This window comes from Coturnix japonica, unplaced genomic scaffold, assembly GCF_054131305.1.
Source record: "Coturnix japonica strain WE unplaced genomic scaffold, WE-NBRP24 Scf065, whole genome shotgun sequence".
NCBI classification, from domain to species: domain Eukaryota; kingdom Metazoa; phylum Chordata; class Aves; order Galliformes; family Phasianidae; genus Coturnix; species Coturnix japonica.
In genome coordinates this window covers 838,675-861,000 of record NW_028188968.1, presented here as the reverse complement: position 1 = coordinate 861,000, position 22,326 = coordinate 838,675, and the positions used below count along the sequence as shown (strand labels likewise).

At 45.0% G+C, this 22,326-nt stretch overlaps 1 protein-coding gene across 1 annotated transcript; it reads left to right on the top strand.

Annotated features, from left to right (window-relative positions):
• The first annotated feature begins 288 nt into the window (after positions 1-288).
• LOC146751683 (uncharacterized) lies at positions 289-5,123 on the top strand. The gene is made up of 4 exons (XM_085533869.1): positions 289-396; positions 2,076-2,343; positions 2,838-2,899; positions 3,103-5,123. The coding sequence occupies exons 2-4, from the start codon at positions 2,151-2,153 to the stop codon at positions 3,307-3,309; spliced, it is 462 nt and encodes a 153-aa protein (XP_085389995.1). The 5' UTR covers positions 289-396; positions 2,076-2,150; the 3' UTR covers positions 3,310-5,123.
• Positions 5,124-22,326: the final 17,203 nt, after the last annotated feature.

The window sequence follows — 22,326 nt, the reverse complement described above, 5'->3', positions numbered from 1 at the left end:
TATATTGAATATGTGTAATCCAAACTATATGCAGTTTATCAGATGAGATCCTACCAGCGCATGTATAATGGTATTGAACTTTCCAGATATCTACTGGAATTATCAAACCTATGTAAATGGGTGGACTCTGTGGTCTTCTTAGACTCTTTGCATCTCTATGTGATATTCTGAAATGAGGGCAAAGGAGATTCAGGACACCTCTGTATGCTTGGGACTTGTTGGGGTAACAAATCCCTTTGTCCTACACCCTCATCCTTTTTTTTTTCCTTCCAGAAAAACCTAATTACTTTATCAAGGAACTTTCAGATGTGAAAATTGAAGAAAGTGGAAGTGCACTTTTTACATGTCAGAGCGAGAAAGCCGCATCCTTCGTCATATTATCAAGACATTATCCTGGTAGAATTTGTACATTTATGGCAGGTCTTTGGGGCTGCAGCTGTCTGGCCTGAATAGCAGTTCACAAGCCATGCACAGAGCAAGCTGCACAGAAAGGGAAAGAACTACCGACTAGAGCAGTGCTATTGAGAACTTTATGTATCATTTAAAAACCAAAAATGCTGATGTACGGTGAGGCTGGTGACCCAGAAATCAGTGTGAACTTTCTATCTCTGACCTTTCTGAGTTACAAATAGTCCTCCAGAGTTCTAGGCAAAAATTCCCTTATGCTGCATTCTGGGTAGTTGTCACGGTTTAGACAAAAATCTACCTGTGTCCGTGACAGGGGGGCCGCAGGCAAGCGAGGTGCTAGAAGGAGCTGAACCTCTGTCCCAACTACTTCAGAAGCAGCCCAAACCCCCTCATACACGGCTAAGATCTCCTTCTCAGTTGGAGTGTAGCACTCCTCTGACCCTTTATATGCTCGACTCCAAAGTCCCGGGGGTTGGCCTTGGGTTTCTCCTAAAGCTCTTTGCCACAAACTCCAAGTGGGACCTTTCTCTCCAGCAGCAGTGTAGAGGATGTTCTTTACATCCTGTCCCGTCCGTACTGGCCCCAAGGCCACGGCACGGGCTATCTCTTGTTTTCTCTGCTCAAAAGCCTGCTGCTGCTCAGGACCCCATGAGAAATTATTCTTCTTCCGTGTTACCTGATAGAGGGGGCTCACTATGTGGCTGTAGTTTGGGACATGCATTCTCCAAAAGCCCACTACTTCCAGAAAAGATTGGGTCTCTGTCTTGTTGGTGGGAGGAGACATAGCAGTGATTTTGTCAGTCACATCTGCTGGGATGTGTCGATGCCCATCTTGCCATTTTACACCTAAGAACTGGATTTCCTGTGCAGACCCCTTCACCTTGCTGCGCTTAATGGCAAAACCAGCTTGCAAAAGAATTTGGATTATCTGTTTTCTTTTCTTGAAAATCTCTGCTGCTGTATGGCCCCACACGACAATATCAACAATATACTGCAAGTGTTCAGGAGCAGTAAAAGTATTCATGCTTTATATGACGTTATGATGTGGAATACTGATAGCAAAATTACGAAATTATTAAACCATGACACCCTGGTATTTTTCTTTTTTTTTTCTTAAATATTTTCCTTTTTACTATTTAAATGTTATGGGCACATCTTGTAGAAACACAAGGCTGTTTACAAAGAAGTGCATGCTGTGTTGCTGTATGATGAGCAAGATACATCTATTCTTCATCTAGCTAGAATAGTTGCTGAGCCTTAAGAACAGTTTCAGAAAGCTTTGGGAATTTGGGCGTTTTCCTTGTTTCTGCAACACAAAATGAAAATTTACGCTGTATACAAAGAAAAGGGGAGTCCAAACTTGTACGTTAAATTTGAAGGAGATCAATCTGGGGTAATATTTAAAAAAAAAAAAAAAAAAAAAAAAGGGGGAGTGTGGTCATCAAATACTATAAAATATATTAGCTGTTACTAGAATGCCACTTATCTTCCCCCCATACGAATCACTGTCATGTTGTATGTAAATTTGTGAGGTGGGTTTTGAAGCTGAAATTAAAAACTTCTTGTATGGCTGTCTTCATAGTGGCTATCCAGACTATCTGTAGAAATAACAGCTATTATGTAGTCAGCTATTCACCAGTTTTAACTGATTATAAATTACGTTTCAGGGTGGAGAACATAGCATAGTGCCTGACACCTGTGTTGATCCTGAGGGCATTCTTGATTCTGTGCATTATGATGTCATGGAAATTAAAGAGCAAGCTGAGGCAGCACATAGTTCCATTGTATCCCTGGGGGACCCGAAGGAAGATACTGGCTGGTTTGAAAAGCAGCTGGAGAAAACTAACTTTGAACTGATGGAGACCAAAGAAGAGCTAACAGAGAGAAACACCAAACTACTTAAAACTGAAGAAGAGCTGATGCAGAAGAACAAAGGTGAGTTATGCGATGTGAAAGGTAGAAGACAGAAATAGTTCATTAATCTAAAATAGAAATAACCAGTTTGAGTAGGAGTTAGAGGAGATGTTCTACCTTTGGAACCATAGCCTGTAGATAAGTGATAGTTTGTTCCTTGTGTATATTCAGGTTCAGCAATTCCACGGTTTTTGGTTATTTCTTTTCTTTTTTCCCCCTCTCCTTTAAACTGCAACGAGCAGCTTTACGCTTTCGTAAGTATGGGGTTAAATGTCTATATCTTGATTTTTACTTTTATATTGTAATCTCTACTCTTCTTTATGTCTTGTTGATGCAATGTTTTCGTTCCAAGAAATATAGAAAACTTTTGAATCACTCCCAATAAGTGAAGACCACATGCAAATTAATTAATCTGTTCAAAAGCTACCTAAACGTTAGAATATCTGGAAAAAATGATTACTTAATAAACTATCTATTGGCTACTTATGTAATACAACCTTTTCTGTGTGTTACAGACTTTGAAATGCAGGTGATTAAATTGGATGAGTCTGTTGAGCAACTTAAAGAAGCAACTGAGGTAACTTTATCAAGAAGATGTTGTGTAAAATTGTTTTAATACCAACTTGTGGTAGCTTAAAATGCTATTCCAGTAGGCTCCATTAATAGATTTCTTACCGAGCTTAGATTAACTGAATTTGCCTTTAATGCATTGTGTAATTCAGCTACTTAACACTACATTAGAAACTGATGACTGATTTTTTTTTATTTTTTATTTCCAAGAAAATGAATACACAAAATGAAAGGATTCGAGAGCTAATGGACATCGTGGTGCAGAAAGATGACATTATTACAGAGCTACAAGACTTAAAATCTCATTTAGAAGAAAAAGTAAAAGATTATGTGAGTTTTACACATCTCCGTATCCTTATACAAAAAAAGAAAAACACTAATTCTATGCTTGTAATCAACACATTTTTGGAAAAGTGATTTTCTGTATGTAGCTGGTACTCGCTTGAAATTGTAAACAATTCAAATTTATCTGAAGGTAGTTGTTGTTAACACAAACAACAAAAATATCAGTGTGTTCCACTAACTCCTGCCTCACACTCCTACATCAGAGGAAGAGCAACAGTAAAAGTATGTTGAGTAGAGTTGGAAGTACAAGTAGGAATGGTCAGGATATCTCCACGTTCTATGCAGTCCATAAAACTTTATCCTGACTAATGTACTGCCAGCTACTGAATATGTGAAGACTAGCTTGATTAAGTATGTGTGCATACCACTTCTGGTGGTTTTTGTTCATTTTTTGATGTTTGGTAGCCTGAAGTAGCTCTGAAAACATTTATAGTTAATTCTGTCACTCAGATCTCTAACCTTGTAAGCTTAGCAACTTGACCCTTCTTAGTCTTTGACTGTCTGCATCACTGCAACTTAGTATTTCCATGGTATTAAAGCTGACTGTGATGAGTAGTCATGTCCTCACCTATTACTTCTTCCAAGAACAAGGCTCCAACTCTATCTGTGAGATTGTGTGGCCTGAACACTTCTGAGGCTTTTCTTTTCATAAGTTACTAAAGATGAATAATCAGTCCTTGGCAGTGCCAGCATGGCTTAACAATCGTCATCTTGTAAGTAAGGAAGCTTCACTTGTGGTCAAGGACACAATCTAAAATATGCGTGACAGAGCTGACTAAGCTTTAAGGTTGGATTATATCTGTCACGATGAAAGTGATTTTAGCAGCTTAGCAGAAGTGTGATGTGATGAACTTGTATGAGAGCTGACCATTTGCTCTTTGACCATGTTTGTAATTTTGTTGACTTCTTGGAAACAGGAAATTCTTTGATAAACTGCTAAACTCTTGATTGTGTGCAAGTCTTTTACTTTGTAACCTGCTAGGCTCTTGCTTTCCCTTGTATACTCTACCGAGTATTGCACTTGTCATTATCTGAAGGTGTACTTGTTCTGTCTTCTATTGAGATTTGTAACTGATGTCTATAGAGTCACCGGGTAAATATTTTAGCTGTATGGTTTTGTGTAAATATTTGCCTACAGAAGATTACTGAGACTTAAGTGCTCCTTTTGTTAAGCTTCAATGTAACTGATCTTATATCAATACAGGAAAAGACTACCTACCATTTAACTACCATTAAAGCAGAACCGGCAGAAGAGAACACTAATAAAGGAACTGAAAGCAGCCAATTTTCAGTGCTTTCAGTTAAAGCACTGAAACAAGAGAAAACTGAGTTGGAAGTGGGAAGAAAGCGCAGTACTGATGAGGATAAGCCTACTGTGGAAGAGCCACCTCCAAAGAAAGGTACAGTTTCTTCCATCGTTGAACAGGGTGTCTTCCAAAACAATAAATTGCTTCCTATTCCGAATCGGAAGCAAAAGGCTGTGAAGCGCGTACCTTATGGTATAAGGAGAAAAGCCACTGTGTTAAACTGTAAATAGAAGTAACTGTTATGTAAATATCCCTTTTTCAGAAGGTCCTATGCTGTTCATTTTTGAATGCTTAAGAATAAAAGTTTTTTGCACTATTTTTTTCCTTTTTGCTGCTTTTTCCTCATCTGTTGATGCACTTGCAGATTTGGTAATAGTTTTAAAGCAGTTTCTTTAGGATTGTTTCAACTGCTGTTGCTGATCTTCTGAGTAGCATCAGCTGTTCAAGTGCTTTTTTTTGTTTGTTTGTTTTGTTTTTCCTGAAGCAACTATCAAAATTGTTGATGACCTGCTAATTGCTCGCTCATGGGCAATATTTGAGCAAAATGGTTTGGATAAGCTCTGATGCATTTAACTTCACTTCTGGGCACAGCTGAGCATCAGTGTTCCTAGAATTACGGAAGGCATATACAATGTAGAAGGGAAAATCTAAAACTTAGCTGTAGTCCCTTCCTTTCTTGTATTCCTCTTGCAAAATATGTGCAAGGGAGAAAGTCAAGGCCTTCTTTGGATGAGATGCTGTTCTTGGATGATTTGTCCCTGCTGCCTTTATTTGGCATAAATATTGAATCCTAATGTGACCACTGAATGGCATCACATATAAGCATCTTACCAGAGACTGAGGGAGGGATGTGGACTCCTCCATACTCCAAATAGTAGTGGGTTTGTTCTAATCATATGACCAAAGCTCTCATTTAACAATTAATGCCAGCAATGCTCCACATAGGAATTAAAATGGGTAGCTGATAGTCACAATGTCAGCATGAAGTTTTCTGTTAAGAAGTACTGAGTATTCAATCATGTTAAAATTTTCTTCTATTTGTGAGTATTAATAGCATCCAATTTCAAAAACTGCTTAATATATATTCTTTAGCTATGTTAAATATACACAGTAGAACAATGAGCACAGGTATGTTGTGCTGGTTCTTTTGTAGAATTAGTTATATAAGTAGCACGAGCAAAAGTGTTTTAGGAGATGCTAGGTTATCTCAGCTTCAAGTTCAGGGTATTTACACCATTCTCTGAGCTTTTAGGTCTTGTTTCCTATGCTCTGTAATAATGCTTTTTCCCTACTTCCTGTGTAAGGAGCTTCTAGACTGAACATTACACATCTTCTCCCTAGTCTTATTTATCTTGCTTTAGTGCTTGCTTGTTGTTTTCAGCATAAAGTGTTTAGATTACTTATAAATCATATTCCCCTCACTAGTGATGCTGGGAGCAGCAATCAAAACCCAAACCTGGTTTAGGGTGGAATATGCCACTGCTGTTTCTTCAGTATGACTTTTAAATCAGTTGAGGGCTGTATATAAAACTCCTTAGATGAGTTAAGAAGCTGTTTCCATGCAGTACATGTGAATCTGTATGTAATGCAGGCTGCACGTGGGCGCTACAGCAGAAGTCGCTTTTGATAGAAAGAAAATGCATGTGATTTTAGCTAATTGCTCACCAGTTAAAGAAAAAAACAGCCCCAAGCTAATGGAATATTTATGGAAACTTGAATCTGCAAATTTGTACAACTTTATGAATGAACACCTGACAGCTTTAAGAGCTCTGTTCTGCTTACAAACTCTCAGTCCAAAACTATTCTCAGTTTTAAGGAAATGAACACCTGAAGCAGTTGGATCATCTGCCGCATTCTGCTTCTTGGCATCATGATTAGCACAAAGGGTTTTCTGCTGTCCTGCAGAGATGGAAAAAGTCCTGCTTACAAATGGACCAAGTTTCAGTGTACAGCAGAGTTTGTACCAGACTAAAAAGCCATGCCATTCAATTCATGTGCTCAGGTTGTTATGCACTCCGAAAGGAAACAGAACTAACTGTTGGATTCTGAAGGCAATCTGTGGGGTCCTACATTACCTCCTGATTCTGGAAGAGGAAATTCTAATAGCAAATGCAGAACTTTGATCTTTGTAGACATGAGAAGAGCTGGCATTTAGGAACATTCATTTCAGGGAAATCAAATGATGTGTCTGTATTTTTTACTACAGATAGTATAGGGAGCAGCCAGTTGAAGAACCAGATACAAAAAATCCAGCCCATTGGCAAGAAAATACTTCTCCTTAAATTCTGTATGCTATCATGGTACAGAATTAGGCTACAGTGCCACATAGGCCAACCAAGTGTAGAACCAAATCCACAAAATACTGGTAGACAAAGCAGCAAAAACAGGGACAATATTCAGCAGACAGGCCTTTCTACCCACAGCTCAGCATGTTCTGCCATCCGAAAAGCAAGGCCTCTTGTCAAGCTCAGCTATTTCCCTTCTCAGTGTATTCTAGCACCACTGATACCCACTGGTATCCTCCTGTAGAGTGCCATCATATTGTCATCATCCAAAGGGAAAACCCACACAGCAGAGCATACAGCACTACACCCATGCTCCAAATATCCGCCTGAAAAACAAAAAGACAAGCTTACAAACCTGAAGCACCTCAAATGGCTTCCTGACAGACTGGATTGTCTGCCCTTGCCAAAGCCCACATATAGCCCATGAAAAGCTGGCTCTTTCCCTCAGGAAATAAAACCTTATCGTCCCAGAGAAAGCATATAACCCTCATTCAATTGCCCTTCCACTCAGCTTAGAGCACTACTAAAACCAGCATCTTCACCTTAGCTCATCACACTGCTGCAGTCCCTTTTACAAGGATTTCACTGGCAAAAATGAAATCAAAGCCGTCACAAGGGATTTAGCACAGTTACATGTTACTGGCTACGAGAGCTGTCAGCACAGTCACCTGTCAGGCTTTGCTGCTGTTCTATTTATGTAGAGGCACAACAAGGTTCAGACACCTCACAGTGCAGTTCTCACTTTGACTGTAAAGAAAAAGGAGGCTTGAAAAGCAGTGTGTGGAAAACAAAGAAACAAGAATTAGAACAACAGTGGGGCCATGGCACTTGTAGGAATTGCTCCCCCTTTAACAGCGATTCAAGAAGGATGAGGGCATTCCAAACCAGACCAGTTTGGACAGATTAACAACTGCAAGTAGTGGGTTCCAAAATTCCAGACATGAAATCAAAGCTGGAAAAACTCTTCACATTTTCATCTCTCAATTTTTAGTACATTGTGCATTACAACGGAAACAATTCTTCACATACAACTTGGAAGCTAAAGACAAGTCTGACAAAACAGACTGCACAGAAATGATGGATAATTAACAGAGCAAATTGCTCTTTCAAACACTTAGTAATAGAAAGAGATCTCTGAAGTTGCTGTTCTGTAGAGCACCAAAGCAGTCGCTTGAGGCAGTTCAGGATTAGCCTGAGACGAACCAGCCAGCTGTGAACTGAGACCAATTGCACTTCTTCTATTTTACTTTCATTCTATGTGACCTCGCTAAGCAAATATTGTCTAAGACCATGAGTATCACATAAATGTGCAGATCTCAAGCTGCTCACTTATCTAGTACCCTTGGCATGATGCTTTATTTTCCTCAGCTATTCATCTAGATTGTGTCTGTTGATTGTGCAACAACAGCCTGTTGGTCTCGATTACCTGTGAGAGGCTCTAACTTTGGCCAGGAAAAATCATTTGAGGATAAGTAATTATCTGGGACTCAGTAAGGCAGTCTTCCCATGCTTTCATAACAGCAGAGATACACACACACACAAACTCATGGAACCCCACTGCTTTGCACAATCCTGTGCACACTCACATGTGTCATGCACTGATTTCCCAGCCAGTCCTCATGGGGTCTATTACTTAGGACAGGAGTGTAGGGGAGCAGCCAGAAGCTGTTTGCATTCCCTGCTGTCTGCTGGGCAGCTTTGCTGGAGATGCTTGGGTTGCTTTGCTTTTCCTTGGGAGGTGGGAAGGAGCTTTGGGTTGGAGGCACATCCCGTGCCAGAGCATCTCGATGGCACGTGTGTGGCACTGATCTGCAGCAGATGAAGGGGAGGAGGTCCCAGCACAGCCCTGCACCATGCTCTGCCACACTGGGCAGCTTGTTCCTGGCTCAGCAGCGCCATCAGACAAGGAGCAGGGAAGGAAATCAAGGATGGGGGGTACCATCAAACGCAGTTAGTGCATGCCTGTGCAAGACAAACAGACCCAGAGCTTGCGGGTTATTCCTGCTTTTGTAGCATTTGTGTGCTGTAGCTGAGCAAAAGGTTCTGCTGCTTGAATCTTCTTCTGCAAGAGCCACCTACCGGTAAATGTCTGCAGGGATGGAGGATGTGACAGAAGCATTTGTCTCCATGACAGCGTAGTTACACTTGGTCTAGAGAGTGAGAGAGGCAGGCAGCACTGCCTGATGTTGGTCAGGGCGAGTTCCTCCTGCCGCAGCACGATGATGGCAGGGCTGGAGATGATCTGCAGGGACAGCTCACAGGTGAGAGCCAGGAATGGACACGGCGGGAGGACAGAGGTGTTAGGGAGCAGCCACGGCATCAAAGAGCATCAAAAGGCCCTGAAAAGCATCACAGCCACAGCCAGGAAGCTTGGGGTTTTCATGAGCAGCATCCAGGATGCTAGAGACTATTTGCTGCCATACACAACGGCAGCAGAGCTCTCGCTGCAGGCATCCCAAAGTCAGGCAAAATGGGAACACACCCAGAGCTCGGCTGCACAAACCCCACAGCCAGAGTGTTGTAAGCTGAGCTGCCTTGCAGTTTCTTGCACTCATCCCAATCTCTGCGAATGAAAACTCGGAATTCAGTCAAGGCGTTGATTGAGCACGAGCGTGCCTTTATTCAATAGGAGAAAGGAGGGGGTGTGAGGTCTGGAGGAAAGATGGGACTCATCCTCTCTTGTAATCATGAGAGCTGCTCAGAGACCGTGCTGTTGCCCGGAGCCTGGGACTCGTGTCCTGATTCTGTGCCCCCCTGCGAGATGCTCAGCTTCTCCTCGGTGATGCTGACCTGAGCCTGCATGGTGGTGCTGCTGTTGGGGCACTCGGGCTGTGCTTGGGCTGGGCTGCACTGCAGAGACATTGAGTCCAGGCTGGTGCCTGAGGTGTCTGGTGGGCTCAGGTCAGCAGCTTCAGTAGGGATGGGATGAATGAAGGCTTCAACGATGATGACCTTCTTCTCTTGATAGCTGATGTTATACAGAAGGCTTTCATCTGAACTGCAGCATTCTGTGCTTAGTAACAACTCTTCATTGATGGAAGATGCGTCATCGTAACATGCCCTGCGTCTTGGGGATATACAAGGGCTCGGGTCACCTAGGAAGGAGCAGATGTACAGCAGTTAGTGTCGAACGTTCATAAGATGAACCATGGAGATTCTTGACATTTGGCTATGTAGTGGTGGTGGGCAGAAGCAAATAGGCTTCTAGCAACAGTGTCACTGTCTTGAAAGTGATCCACGTGCAGGTCCAGCTCTTGTGTTGACAAGAGACTCATTTGGGAAAGACAGGGATCAAGACGGGCTTGAACGCCAGAAGGAGGTACAAGCCCACTGAAAGCATGAATTCTACCTGTGTTGCTGACAAGCAGTGTTTTGTAAGCTGGACTTGCACCCTTACCTGCCAGGACCAAGACTTCTGCTTCAGAGGGCTCCCTGGCACTGCTCTACAGTTGGTGTTTGGCCACAGGGGATGGTTTGCCCAGGCAGAAGCAGGAACACCAACTGCCAGCTGCTGACTCTGCCCTCTTCCTGGGAGAACTCATTCTGCAGAGAAAACAGAGCATGCTGTCAGACGTGGTGCAGGGTGATGGAAGAGCTGCACCGAGCCCTGGCCAAAAGTTGCCTGTTCTGGGCACTGCCTGCTTTCTGCTGAAACACAGCTTAGAAAAGCGCTCTGTTTCAAACAGCAGAGGATGCTTCCATTCCTACAGCTCAGCCCTCAAGTCCTGAAGGCTAAATACCTCTCAACGATGTCAAGCAAGGACATGGATCCGGAGAATGTCGGAGGCTCAGGCTGCTTTGCTCTCCCGGGGCTGGCCTTCACCAGGGAACGAAGGCGGTTGATGAGCTTGCCCCATTTCTTTGGCTCTGCGCAACAAAACAAAGAAACCAGTTCATTTCAGGCCTGGCTCGGTTGGACGAAGCTGAGCGCAATGCATTCGACAGAGCATGTAACAACGGGAAGAACATTCCCAACAAGGACACGCAAGAATGGATTTTCCCCATCCCTGGAGGTGCCCAAGGAGATTACTGTAGTTCTCTTTCTAAGCTTGCTGAACTTGGGCATAAACAAACCCCCTGAAAGTAACATTCTGACCCTATTTGACTAACTCGCGTTATCAAATGTAAATTACGCACCTGGCTTTGGCAATGAATTGAGGAGGGAATCGGGAACTTTTCCGCTGATGAGTTCCATGCACTCACCAGGGAAAAGCCCAACCTGTAATTAGAACAAAAAGACAGGTGAGCATTAGCCCGAGCCCAGAGCCAAAGGGAAGGTCCACTGACAGTGACACAGGGCAACTGTTTGCATCCAGCAGCCATCCGTTGCAGGCAGAGCAGCTCCAAGCTGAGATTCCCAACTCTACTGAAGTTGTGCTCTCTAGTCAAAAACGTGTGCCTACCTCAAAGCCACGCTTGCCTCTCCACTAGGGGCTCAGCCTGTTGATATGTCCTCATATCAACAATGCTCACCAGATCTCTGACCTGAAAGAGATTGAAACATCAATCCCAGATTCAGCAAATCTGGTAGGAAAACAAAGCAGAAAGGACTGCCCTCTTCTATGCACGACAACACGGAACGCCTGGAACTGCTTACCTCCAGAGAGAGCTCATCTGGCCCCTGGGTGACGTGGCTCTTAATAACATGGGCTGCCGCAAATGCTGGTACGTTTAAAGATGACATAGCACGCACCAGCTGCGGCTTCTGCATGTTATCAGCCTGCAAAACAGAGAACAGGCCGTGGTCAGGAGCTGAGGACAAACCAGGAGGATTTCAAGGTGAGGAGCACATCTGCAGAGAAAGCTGCAGCAAATGCGCTCCGTCCTTCTCAGGAGCACTTCAGAAGGAGCTGCACGTCTCATAGCTCTGGAGCAGCACTTCTTCCCCACCCTTCACTACTCCAAGCAGCTCCAACAAACTTCTCAGAAGAAATCCAGGCCAGCACAGACCTGGCAGACCAGAACCAAGTGCAGCTTGTGTGACGGCAGTGCCCACTCCTTGCTTCCACCCTGCTCCAGCAGGTTAAGGAGTCTGAGCATCACTGGCCTTTGACAACTCAAGACTTTCAGCACCTCATGCCAACATTTCTCACTAAGATACACCTAAGGCATTGAATTCTCTTCTCACTACCTCCTCTCAGTCCTCCCCTAGGAACAGAAACCATTTAGATTCTACAGCAAACTACAGCATCTACCCTGCAAGAGCACACTGAACCACCTGCAACAATGAAACATGGTTTTGGAGAGTGGGTCTGAAAACAGGCCTTTAGACAGCTGTCTCCCTGTAGCCAAAAGGAAACCAAGTAGCAAAAGAAGAGTCCAGCCTGAAACATGCCCATGCTACTAGCCCAAGTTTCTCACAGTGAATGCAGAATCCATCCTGTTCTTGAGGTAACAAATGACCAGTGGGTCTCCTCTTGCTCCACCCCTTCTCCTTCAAAGCCAGAAAAAGAAAAACAGGTAGAAGAAAACCCAGACGTACCTTTCCACACAAAGAGCAGAAAGTGGAACAGCAGTTGTCTCCTTCCTGAGACATGGTGGGGAGCATCCCAGAGGAAGCCCAAGTTCTTTGCTTCTCTCCACAGGGACTTCAAGCATTCTTGGCAAGAGCTGCTTTTGTTCTTTCTTCAATTGCTTCCATCACCAGAATCTCCTTTGGAAAAGGAACCCGAATGAAAGAATCAGCAAATGAAAAAGAATGAGCAATAGCCACTTTACCAGCTTTCTCCTAACATGCAATTTAGACCCCCAATTCGGGCAAGGTCTTAAAATCAGCTGGTTACAAGAACTGTCCCAAAATATATCCAGCTTCTGTACAGCTGCTGTTATTTCTGACAGCGAGTGTAATCACAGAATCATAGAATGGCCCGGGTTGGAAGGGACCTCAAGGATCATGAAGATCAATCACCTCCCTGTCCCTGCTGGCCATCCCCTCTTCTGATGGAGCCCAGGGGACCATTTGCTCTCTGAGCTGCAAGAGCACGCTGATGGCTCACGTTCTGTTTTTCATCCACCAGGACCCCCAGGTCCTTCTCTGCGGGGCTTCTCTTAAGGACTGCTCCTCCCAGTCTCTAGAAATGCCTGGGATTCCTCCAGCCCAAGTGCAAAACCTTGCACTTTGCTGTGTTCAACCTCATTAGATTCACGTAGGCCAACCTCTCGGTTGAGCTCCCTCTGAATGGCATCCCTTCCTTCCACTGCGTCAGCCGCACCACTCAGCAAACAGCAGAGGGTGCACTCCATTGCATCATTGGTGTCTCTGATAACCATGTAAAAAAGCACTGGTCCCAAGACAGACTCCTGGATGACACCACTTGTTATCGGCCTCCACCTGGACATCAAACCATGAATCACCACCCTCTGTCCTCTACAAAACCTCTTTGTCTTCTACTCCTGCTGCAGCTGCAATGGCTGCACCAGCATGACTCACGTTTGACAATCCTCCAGCTCTGGCCTAGCCATGCACAGCAGCAGTCCGTCTCCCTCCCAGCTCACTCACCAGTGTGCTGCTGTGCCCCAAATTCAGTGCAGTAGCACTGAGAGCAGGCAGCACCCATCACCCTCCTCTAACTCTCTCTGCCAGCTGCGATGAGGACTGACATAGCACGCCCACCCCAGCCCAGCTTTTCTGCTGAGACACCTCCCAGCAACCACCCAGCACCAATCCCAGTTGCTGCAAGCTGTCTGAGAGCCTGCTGGAGTGCACTGACAATAACTTTGTGGGTCAAGTATTAAGCACACCAAGCAGAAGGGAAGCATTACTGGACATGGTGCACAGCAGGGGTTAAGACTGGAGGTGGTCAGGGCTGTAGTGACCATGCCCTCCTAGAGTTCCTCATCTCAAGGAATGCAGGCCTGGCAAAAAGCAAAGTCAGGATCCTGAGCTTCAGGAGAGTCAGCTGCAGGCTGTTCAAAGAATTCTTGCATGAGAGACACTGGAAAACTGTTTTTAGGGGTAAAGGAATGGAAAAGAGATGGTAACTTTCTCAGAAAACCTTACTCAGAGCTGGAGCTCTGAGCTCCATCCCGACCACACGAAACACAGTAGAGGAGGCAGGAAAGCAGCATGGCTGAACCTGCTGGTTACAGGGAGCAACAAGAAGGAAATGGAGAAACAGCGGAAACGGAGACATGCAGCCTGGTCGCTTTGGTGGCCTTCTACAGTGGAGTGACAGCATCAGTAGGGAAAGGAAAAGCAACTGACATCACTCAGCCAGACTTTTGCAAGGCCTTCGATGTTGAGCAAGTTTCCTGTTAGAACTCAGTGTGAACAAATCTACCACTGAGCAACACCCTGAGCCCCCACTCACCTCAGCAGAGGTCAGCCTGCACCCCAGCCTTCCGCCTATTCTGCTCCATTGATGGAAGCACACCGGGCATCATTGCTACTCACCCGACCAATGATGATAGGGGCAGAAAAGGGAATTCCTCTTTACCTTTCAGATGAAAAATTGATGACTGTGTGGAATCTTCCCAGTACAGCTGTGGGGCCTTCCTTTACTTGTATCCTGCTGCTCCGTGTCACAGTGGGAGAGCTGCTCTGGCCTCTCCTCTCAGCCTGTGCCTCCTGCAGTGTGAGCAGCTTTGTGGATAGAGGAGACACCCACACAGACTTGGGCCTGGATAGAGAACTGTGCCCTACAACATAGGTACATTTACATCACGCTCTTTTCCTTGTGTGTGAGCAATCCTTGCTCTTTTCAGATGGTACTATGAGCGTGTGACACCCCAAACACATATTTAGCATCTGTCCATATCATTAAGGCTCTCGTCAAGGCAGTTATTTCAGCCTTCTGAGGGGTAGTCCCCATGGCTGATGGTTGTGCTTCCATTCCCTGCTCAGTAGCAGTTACTGCATGTCCTGCCTTAAAGCCTCCTTGTCTCACAAAACTGCAGCTGCTGGTAAATCAGGCGTCTTCTGCATCTTCTAAGGGTTCGTCCTTCAGCTCCAACCGACTGGATGTAATGTGCAGCATCAGTTGTTTCAAAGCAGTGATGTCATCCTGGTTCTCCACCAGGGGAGTTCCGCTAAGGAAAGATACTGGGTTGGCAATAGTAGTTACAATTATTTCTATATCACCCTGCTCTACCAGGATGGCCTGGTATTTCGGGAATCTTTGGGGTGAACAGATGCCATTCAGAGGGACCTTGACAGGCTGGAAAGCTGGGCTCGGGTGAACCTAATGAGGTTCAACACAGCAAAGTGCAAGGTTTTGCACTTGGGCTGGAAGAACCCCAGGCACCTGTACAGGCTGGGAGGAGTTGTCCTTGAGAGCAGCTCGGCTGAAAAAGACCTAGGGGTCCTGATAGATGAGAAACTTAACATGAGCCAGCAGTGCGCTCTGGCAGCCCGGAAAGCAAATGGGATCCTGGGCTCCATCAGGAGAGGGGTGGTCAGCAGGGATAGGGAGGTGATCGTCCCTCTCTACTGTGCTCTTGTGAGGCCCCATCTGGAGTACTGTGTCCAGGTGCGGAGCCCTCAGTACAAAAAAGATATGGAGATTTTGGAAAGGGTCCAGAGGAGGGACAGGAAGATGATCAGAGGGCTGGAGCACCTCCCCTATGTGGACAGGCTGAGGGAGTTGGGTTTGTTCAGCCTGGAGAAGAGAAGGTTGCGGGGTGACCTCATTGCAGCCTTTCAGTACCTGAAGGGAACTTACTCCCAGGAGGGGAGTAAACTCTTCGAAAGGGCTGATAATAGCAGGACTAGGGGAAATGGTTTTAAGTTGAAGGAGGGAAGATTTAGGTTGGATGTTAGGGGAAAGTTCTTTACTAGAAGGGTGGTTAGGTCCTGGAACAGGCTGCCCAGTGAGGTTGTGGATGCCCCGTCCTTGGAGGTGTTCAAGACCAGGTTGGACGGGGCCCTGGGCAACCTGATCTAGTAAAGGCGTATGTTTGGTGGCCCTGCTAGGCAGGGGGGTTGGAACTACATGATCCTTGAGGTCCCTTCCAACCCGGGTAATTCTGTGATTCTGTGATTCTGTGGGGTGAAAGCCAATGTCCCCCTTTTGCCTCCAATACAGTAAACACTGCATGAGATATTAAAACTGGTATCCTTTGGCCCAGTGTAGATTGATGGGCTTCTTGAATATTGAGCACCAGTGCACCCTGGATATCCCTTACTCACTTCAAGCTGTTTCAAGTTTACCATCAGTCCGTAGCTGTGTATCCATGGTTGGCACCCTCCTGTCATTCCTGGCAACGTATGGAGTTCCTTGGCAGTTTGCAGCTCAGGGGTTGAGCAGATGGCTTCTTTCTTGGCAGTCCTTAAGGTTCAAAGTCCAGCTGTCATCTCCTATCCCAAATACGTCACTTGCTGCTGAGTTATTTGTGCTTTCTGTAAACCAAGAAACTCAGCAAACTCTCAGTCTATTGTACACACTCCTTTTTTTGCTGTGGCACCCACGTGCTCCAGTAAAGTTCCACCCTAGGATGGAGGATCCCAGGTCTCAGGCTCACGAGTTGACCAGTTCTCAACAATCATTTAGCTGTTCTCACAACCCTGGGTAACACTGTCCAGGTTCACTGAGTCTCTTCTCCCTCTATTAGGGAGAACAGATACACGCAAGTACTCGTATGCTATCATGAGGAATTCAGTAGGTTACATTTAATTTAGAAGCATGATGCAATCAAAAGCTCGCTTAAATAAAAGCATACCCTTTTCTTTCACTCAAAATAATAGCCCAGAAAAAAATAAAAACAAAACAAAACTCTCATCATAATTGTTAAAGAAATTATCTACTAAATCTCGATGGAGAGTGGAGACACATGCTAGTTTTAGGAACACAGCACTTATCTCATTATCTGAATGCATCTCAAGGCATGCTCCTTGTGAAACTGTGAGAACTTCTATCATTAACAGACTTGTACCATGCCGTGATATATGGTTAAACCGCTTGCAGTGCACTGTCAGATGTACAGGATGGCAGCTGTATGTGCTGTGACCAAATAAACCCCACACTGAAACCTTTCAGAATTTTAGGACCTACAAGTACTGCATTCATATTAAAAGCAAAAAATTCCTAAGCTACACATGTTCTAGGTTTCCATTTGTTAGATACAACATACCTTTGGAAGTAGGCGCCTAAAAAGATATGCCTTCTACTTGCTTCTCTGTCTGGCTCTTCGAAAAGAAGGCCTTTGGAGCAGGAAATGCAAAGGGCAGCTCATTTCTTAACACTGACTCTGCATCAACATTCTCTGTGTTTGCACGCTTCTTAGATGCCACTTTTCTTGTCACTGGAGTTGACAGTGTGAATTCCATATCACCCAGTTGAGTATCATGCCTCGAATGGTGCCAGAGACGGAACAAAAGGTTTTCTGATCACAGCCGGAGAAGTTACTGTCAAAGAAATTCTAACAGCTGAGAAGGTCAGACACAATGCTTATAAAAATATCATACATTATTTGGCTATTGAACAAAACAGTTGAAAACTCTGATTCTCTCCTAGAATAAGTTCGTTTCTTATAGACTGTCAAACGCCATTTTTTGATTTGTTCATCTCAATTCTCCATTGAGGATTAACCCTCACCAGCTTATCTAAACATAAATATGAATTATCACTTGGTTTAGTTAAAAATTTGAATAATATCACAGTGGATTTTGTTGTCCAACACAGTAAGATTGAATTTCTTTCGGTACCTTTCAACCTCTGCCTACCTCCAGCCTAACTCCAGAATCTTATTAACTGTGCCTTATCGCTTCCCATTGTGTTTTAAAATCCTCACTGACTCCTTTACTTGTTCCCTTGCTTGCTGTTTCTGTGCAAACCAAACACTGGAGTTAGGGATCACGTCAAACCAACCATGGCCTACAGGTAGAAGGCAACAAAATTTATGCTTAACATACTTCTTTGCTCTATCTTTATCTTCCTTTGGTCAAGGTCCACTAGATACTTAAATATGGAGTAAGCACTAGATACAATGAGAAGCAGATTTCTAGATTAAGAGCTGTATTTTTTCTGTAAGAAACTAGCTGTACATCTTCACACACCTGCTTTGTTTTCTGAGTATTTAGATCGAGTGGAGATTCTTCAAACACTGAAGCTACATCAGAAAATTCCATGGATCCAAACGCATCTGGCACATGGCTGCAGTCTGGCACATCTTCATATGCCAGAGCCTTTTCAGACAGAAATGTTCCACCGAGATTCTTTTGCAGAATTAGAAGGAAGATTTCATCAGAAGATTTCACCACTAAAGTCTAAATAAGATTGGTTTGCAAGTTCCAAACTATGGCTAACAGCTAATGGAAGTCCACAGGCCAGCAGCAACAACTTTTATATTATGTTCTTAATATTCTAATTGTTGATATGACGTTCATATAAAGAGCAGAAGGGAAATTACTCTTAGAGCTCAAGTCATCTTTCACAGCCTGCGTCAACAAGAGCAGCACCTCATAGCCTTTGGTTTCAAGACCTGGACCACAAGCTAGCTAATGATTTTACACAGAATTCCAGAGTTCAAGTCACTGTTTACATTAGGGCTGAAATTGTACTGAAAGCCTTCAAGTTCATCACACTTAATTATCACTGGCACCACACATAACTCCACGTTACATATGTGATCACACGCAACCTGGCAACTTCAGACAATTCCCAAAGCACTCCACTTGCACTTGGCTACTAAAGTACAGAAAAAGGAATTAACATCAGAAATAGCTGCAGTCAAAACCATCTAAGAATCCAAGTCTCCAGGAAACAAGGAAAGCAAATCCTCTCCAGGACTGTGTTCTAAAAGGAAACAGATCAGAAAGGTGAGTTCTTCCCCCCTTTGACCACCCACTCATGTAACGTCCATGTCATTTCTAAGTATGCTGCCCAGACCAAGACTGAGGATGCTTCAGAAGAAGACCTTCCCTGCTAAGCCAAACAGAACAAGTAAGGTACCAAAATATGTAGAGCCAAACGAGGAAAGGTGCTCTAAGAAGGTAAGCATCACAAGAGACCAACAGGAATACTTACACAATCCAAACAATGCACAGTTTCTGTTCCACAAGCTGCCAAGAGGAATGTGTGCAGTACTCACAGCGCACCATGTACACTGCTTACTGCAGTCATACTGCTTCATAGGACCAGCCCAACTTACTAAAACACTTTAATGAGCAATCCGAACTGTCTGGATCAGCACGGTTCACTTGGAAGGGACCTTCACAGATAAACCTGAAGAGGTGAGGCGACTGCACTATCTAAACCTTAAAGCATATAGGACCTTAAAGCATAAGCTTAAAGCACAGAAGCATGACCAGCAGGTCGAGGGAGGTGGTGCTGCCCCTCCACACTCCTCTCATTGAAACCCCATCTGGAGCACTGCACGCAGTTCTGGAGCCCTCAACACAAGAAGGACTTGGAGATGTTCAGGCAGGTCCAGAGGAGGGCCATGAAGGTGATCAGAGAGGGCTGAAAGCACCTCTACTATGTGCACAGGCTGAGAGAGATGGGGCTCTTCAGCCTGGAGAAGACTCCAAGGAGACCTTAGAGTGGCCTTCCAGTATCTGAAGAGGGCCTACAGGGAAGGCTGGGGAGGGACTTTTCATAAGGGCAGGTAGCAACAGAATGAGGGGAAATGGCTTTACATGGGAAGAAGGTAGATTAGGATTGGATATTAGGAAGAAATGCTTTACTGTGGGTGTGGTGAGACACTGGAGCAGGTTGCCCAGCAAGGCTCCAATATGATTGCTTTGCAAGTTCCAAACTATGGCTAACAGCTAATGGAAGTCCTCAGTCCAGCAGCACAAAATTTTATATTATCTTCTTAATATTCTAATTGTGGATTTGACGTTCATATAAAGAGCAGAAGGGAAATTACTCTTAGAGCTCAAGTCATCTTTCACAGCCTGCGTCAACAAGAGCAGCACCTCACAGCCTTTGGTTTGAAGACCCGGACCACAAGCTAGCTAATGATTTTACACAGAATTCCAGAGTTCAAGTCATTGTTTATGTTAGGGCTGCAATTCTACTGAAAGCCTTCCAGTTCATCACACTTCATTATCAATGGCACCACAGATACCTCACAAAGAAGCATTATGACACCACAAAGGGGCATTATGACGTCAGAAAGGGCATTATGACATCACAAAGGGCATTATGAATCACAAAGGAGCATTATGACATCACAAAGGAGCATTATGACGTCTCAAAGGGCATTATGACGTCACAAAGGGCGTTATGACACCACAAAGAAGCATTATGACATCACAAAGGGGAATTATGACGTCAAAAAGGGTCATTATGACGTCTGAAAGGGGCATTATGATGTCACAAAGGGGTGTTATGACATCACAAAGGGGTATTGTGACATCACAAAAGAGCATTAAGACATCACAAAGGGGAATTAAGACGTCACAAAGGGCATTATGACGTCACAAAGAGGCATTATCACGTCACAAAGAGGCATTATGAAAACAAAGGAGCCTTATGACGTCTCAAATGGCATTATGACATCACAAAGGGCATTATGACGTCACAAAGGGGCATTAAGACATCACAATGGGTCATTATGACGTCAGAAAGGGGCATTATGGCATCAGAAAGGTGCATTATGATGTCACAAAGGGTGTTATGATGTCACAAAGGGGCATTATGATGTCACAAAGGGGCGCTGGGAAAAGATCTCTGTGTGGAAATTGCTTCTACTAGAGGTAGTTCTATAAGACTGTTATATAGAGCTGTGCAGGGGCTGTAAATCTGTCTGCAGAGGCTGATGATCAGTTCCAAGTGTCTGCAGTCAATGCTCATGGACAGAGCCCATCCAACCTGGCCTTGAATGCCTGCAGGCCTTGAATGGGGCATCCACAGCCTCCTTGGGCAACCTGTTCCAGTGTGTCACCACCCTCTGAGCAAAAAACATCTACCTAAGATCCAACCTATACCTCCCCAGTCTCAGTTTTAAACCATTCCCCCTTGTCCTATCATTATCCACCCTCATAAACAGCCATTCCCCCTCCTGTTTATACGCTCCCTTCAAGTACTCAAAGGCCACAATGAGGTCTCCCCACAGCCTTCCATTCTCCAGGCTAAACAAGCCCAGATCCCTCCACCTTTCCTCATAGGAGAGCTGCTCCAGCCCTCTGATCATCACAGTGGCCCTCCTCTGGACCCCCCCCAACAGCTCCACATCCTTCCCAGGCCTGGACACAGTGCTGCAAATATGGCCTCACAAGAGCTGAGCAGGAGTGGACAATCACCTCCCTCTCTTGCTGGCCACCCCTTTTTCAGTGCAGCCCAGAACACACATGGATCTATCTTTTCCATACGGATATTCCCATCTGTGTACATATATATACCACACCTACACCCCCACAATCTGCTACAACTCCATAGAATTTTCAAGGTTGGAAAAGACCTGGATGATCTTATGATCTTATGATCTCAGATCTTATGATCTGGATGATCTTATGATCATCCAGTCCAACCATCACCAATACTTCCCAGTTAAATCACATCCCTCAACACAACACCCAAACTTTTTGTGAACTTCCCAGGGTTGGTGACTCTACATGAGAGAAAAGGGCACTCAGATAAGGGATTCTGCATTTGCTATTAGCAGAGGTGGGATGAGACCGAGCACTGCCCCAGTTCCTGGGATAATGCAGAAGGGCTGAGACCTTCCAGCTGCTTCCACCCAGGGTCACACAGCAAAGCCGACCCTGCAGGAGTCTGCATCATTCTTTGCATGGCATTGCTAAGAGGAAGATCCCCCCCCTACCCTTGGCTCTACACTCCAGCTGCTGTCTGCCATCTGTAAAGCCACCACAGCTCTCCTACTGGAGTTCCCATCTGCACAGTGACAGCTTGGTTTCTTCTTACTGTCAAAGCAGCCACAGCCTCAGTGCTTCTCAAATCTCCCCTTTTCAGCTGATTTCCTCTTTCTTGTGGCTGGGCAATTCCTCCCTCTCACAGTCATCCCTCTGCCCCACTCTGTGCCCACAGACCCAGAGAGGGCACACAGAGCCAGCCCTGTCCCAGCTGCTGCTGCTTCACATCTGACAGTCTCAGGAGCTGAGATCCCGGCCGAGACAGCAATGCCCAGACATGGTTTGTAGGACGTTTGTGATAGGAAATAGGGAGGCTTGTGATTAAACCTGCCCCCTAAGGAGGAAGGCAATGCTGCCTGCAGCCCCAGCAGGCATTACAAAACATCCCCATTTACAGGAGGGTTTTAAATAGCACAATTCAGGAACTACAACTGCACAAATTCCCGCATGCCCTGGAATAAGTTTGGGAATGGACATGGTTCTACCACCTGTGCAATGCCATAGAAATAACAACCATCCACCTGTAAACCTCCATCCTCTCCCCTGCTGCACAAAGGGAAGCTCAACAGCAGTGCACAAATGTCCCAGCAATGTCTGAGCACTGCTCTGTGCATCCCAACCTGCTCATCCCATCCACTCCTGGCTGGGCAGCAGGATTGGGGTGGCACATTGCAATGGGCACAGAGGAACATGGAAGCCCCACACATGTAAGGAAGGGGCTGGCTGTGCTCCACACTCACGT